The sequence below is a fragment of the Chelonoidis abingdonii genome, chromosome 1 (assembly GCF_003597395.2).
Source record: "Chelonoidis abingdonii isolate Lonesome George chromosome 1, CheloAbing_2.0, whole genome shotgun sequence".
Taxonomy (NCBI): domain Eukaryota; kingdom Metazoa; phylum Chordata; order Testudines; family Testudinidae; genus Chelonoidis; species Chelonoidis abingdonii.
Window position 1 is genome coordinate 328,438,641 of NC_133769.1, and position 3,672 is coordinate 328,442,312.

General features: G+C 46.4%; 1 protein-coding gene across 1 annotated transcript; it reads right to left on the reverse strand.

Moving 5' to 3' along the window:
• Positions 1–604: 604 nt before the first annotated feature.
• On the reverse strand, positions 605–3,059 carry RASL11A (RAS like family 11 member A). Its single transcript, XM_032765323.2, has 4 exons — positions 2,856–3,059; positions 2,287–2,343; positions 2,086–2,165; positions 605–1,136 (listed from the first exon to the last, which is right to left on the reverse strand). The coding sequence occupies exons 1-4, from the start codon at positions 2,977–2,979 to the stop codon at positions 684–686; spliced, it is 714 nt and encodes a 237-aa protein (XP_032621214.1). The 5' UTR covers positions 2,980–3,059; the 3' UTR covers positions 605–683.
• Between the last annotated feature and the right edge of the window lie 613 nt (positions 3,060–3,672).

Below are 3,672 nucleotides of genomic sequence, written 5' to 3' on the forward strand. Positions count from 1 at the left end.
TTTGACTTGCAAGGAAACATTCATCCCTGCTGAAAATACATGGACGCCAATGGATATACACTAGTGATCTCCTAGTGCAAGGTGTGTGGTAATGCTTGTATAATATAATGCATATTATGAACAGCACAGTATAACAAAAATGCCAAGTTAGCCAAAAGGACTTGGTGCTTCTCTACAGATGCTGGCAAAATAACCCAAATCCTAGGTACACTCAGATTCCAATTTGTCAGCGATGAAGGAGGGAAAGCCTGCTAAATGTTCTGTTATGAACAGGACTATTGCAACCAAAGAGTTTTATCATTTCACCTTTAATAATACTTTCTACACAAGTAAAGCTAGTCAGCCAAGGATCTCACAGCATTTGATAAAAAAGGTGTGATGTTATCCTCCCCATTTTACATACAGGGAAATGGAGGCACAGACACAGCAATGTAGCCTAGGTTAAACAGCTAGTCACTGTTCAAAACAGGACTAGAACCCATGGCTCCTGGCTCAATCCCTTTCTCTAAATCACTAGTGAAATCCAGTTTGTTACAGCACAGTAGTTCTTATAAAAGAAAACAAAAAATAGCATACTTGCCCCCCGCCCATTAGTGGCATGAGTACAAAAATAAATATTGTTTTTGAAATTCACAGTTTATAAAAATAAGTCCATTTAGTTGCACATGACTCAGTGCTAGGATTTATTTGACTTTGGAAGATAATGCCTGTTTGAAACGTCTCTTTAGATCTTGCACATTGGGAGACTTGGGTCGAGGGATGATGGACGATCTCCTTTTGTCTCCACAGCTGCTGTGGTGCAGTTTGCTAACCTCCTTGCAAAGATACTGAAAAACATCACACACCCCATGGTAATTTTCACTAGTGGAGATTTCTAAAAACACAGTGCCCAGTTCATTAGCCAGCTGTATCCCCTCATTGGTCTGTACTTGCCTCGCGTGGAGGAGATCCCCTTTGTTTCCCACAATAAGGATGGGAATTTTAGAGTCTGGATGGACTTTGCGTATATGCCGATAGAGAGGACGAATAGACTGATAGCTACTGTAGTCTGTGATAGAATAGACCAAGAGAAATCCCTCTGCCCACTTCATACATCTGGAAAGAGAGTCCAACATCTGTACAAAGCCTTCTTGCACCTGTAAAGGAATGATTAGAAGTTAAATAATGGAAAGATGAAGCTTAAATTGTACTATTTTCAAAAAGATTAATAAAGCAACAAGACATCTAACCACACTGCACAATCTAATGAACTTGATTCCTATTAATTAGGAGGCAGATCTGGCTATTTAAGGAATGGTTCAACTTTTGAGTCTTTACTAAAGACTTGTTGTCCATCGACTCTGCAGCTAATGTAGACATCTATCTAGTCTAGAGGGGATAAATTGACTGCTGAGCGCTCTGTTGACTCTGGTACTACACTGGAGTGAGAAGCGCAGACAGAGTCAACGGGGGAGCATTGACTTAGATTGATTTTCCCACTCCCACGTAGACCAGGCCTCACTGATAGAGCATAACTGCTCAACGCAGACTTAAAGAACATAATTGTGAAAACTAATGTTTCATCTTGAATCATTTTAAATTAAAAATCAAACGATTTAGTTGCTGTACATTTAGCACAGTACTTAGACAACATAAATCACTATAGCACACACTTTTTCAAGCAAGCCATTCTAGCATATTTAATAAATCTGCGGGGGGGAGGAGGGGGAGAAATCTGGTTTTAGTCATGTTCTACTAGCAGCCTAAGTACTTTATCATGCACACATTCTAGTGCATCTTAAATTTAGTATTTAAAATAAAATTTGATTTTTTAAACTGTCTGTTAATAAACTTTCAACATAAGTAAGTTTGCTATAACTGAATTCTAAACAGCCATTACAGATTATTTTGTACAGGCTTAAAATCTATTCTATCTATGGAAATGTTTGCTAATGTACCTTTAATCACAGCTATTCGTCATAAAATAACTGTAGGCAGTGATGCATGAATGCTTCTAATGTTTAAGAAAGAAAGACTGCATTTCTACTGACTTTCAGTGGAGTATGGATCAAGTCTCCCATTGCAAGCTCAGAAGCATTTCTGTACCTGAATACATCCTGGTGTGTCTTGGATCTGTATGGAAACTTGGTCTCCCTCTACATGAATAAGTCTTGAATACAAGTTTCCTGAGAAATAAATAAAAAGATAATGAAACTGTTGCTTTGGGGCAGGGGGAAGAAATTCTAAAGAAACATGGTAGCTAGTATGTAGATTCTGAAAACAGGCATTAAAAAAATAAATTCTCACCTGTATTGGGTTCATAGTCTCCAATAAACCTCTTTGTTAGGAATCGAACAATCATAGCTGAAAAGAACCAGATGCTTTTATTAGTAGCTGCATGGCAAAACACGGTACAATCATGATCTAACCCCCGGGCACTCCCAGGCATGTACAGCTACAGGTTTATCAATAGATGTTAATGCAGAAAGAGCCTTAAAACAATAATCAGTCATATTTGGATTGGAGAAGTGTACAGCTAGGTCACAGCCAATCAAATGGACAAGAATTTGACAATAGGTTTGGTCTGCCTGGCTACTGGGAAAAACTCTGTGGCTGTGAAGGAATTCTCCAGCTAAGGCAAGAAGCATCGCTGACTTCGGCACTTCTCTCCTGACCAAGTGCCAAGTCCACAAACAACCCAGACAGACTCAGCCAGCATCCCTCTGTTTTCAGGAATATTCCTTCCCTCACCCCCGGGATCTCTCCACGTGCGATGGAGCCCAGCTGCCTCTCGCTCCCAGCCCCAGCTACGGCCCTCGATCGCGGCTCCCACCCCCCGCGCCTCGGCAAGCAGTGGCGCGCCCAGCTGAACTCACCGCTTTTGCCCACGCTGCCAGCCCCCAGCACCGCCAGCTTGATGTCCCGGCTCTGGAAGAAGTCCGAGGGGCACTCCAGGATGGGCGCGAGCAGGAAGTTAGTGGACATGGTCGGCAGGCGCATGGAAAGGGAGGGGTAGATCCGGGCTGGGAACAGCAGCGGGTGCCCCACAAAAACCGACACCGCGGAGGGAGCCCCGCGGGCGGCAGAAGGGCAGCTGCTCCCGCCGCTGCAGATGATGGTAGAGCTACAGCAGCTGCGGTGCCGCTGCCAGAGCGCCTCTGAAGCTCGGGCTTTTAAAGGGATCCCGGCAGCCGCTAGGAGCCGCCTCCTCCCCACGCAGCCCAGCCCCAGCGCTGGGGAGGCTGAGGCCGGCGGCAGTCGCTGCGTACGCACGTGGCGGGGTGTGCGCACACAGCGCCCACGCCACTGGCGGGCTGCAGCGGCGGGGGCTCTGCCCCGGCGGGTGCTGAGGTGGCGCCCCGCTTGGGTGGGGCGCAGCTATCCGGGGTTGCGCGCCTTTGTGTTCAGGCGCCTACTGCCCGGGGCCGCTGGTCAGGGGGCTGGTGGTGACCCATTGGCCCGAGCGGGGAGAGTGCACCAGCAAAAGGTGAGCCAGTTAAAGCCCGGCTCCTGCAAACTCTTCTGCCTGCTTAGCCACCCGCAGCCCCCTAACTACCGGGGGCTGCTCACGTGCCAGTTTGCAGGCGGGGGTAAATGTTCCTCTGCTTAAACTGTTAGAAAGACACCAAAATGAGCTTAGCGCCCTAGACAAATAAGGCTGGAAGGGACCTCAGAGGCCCTCAAGTCTAGCCC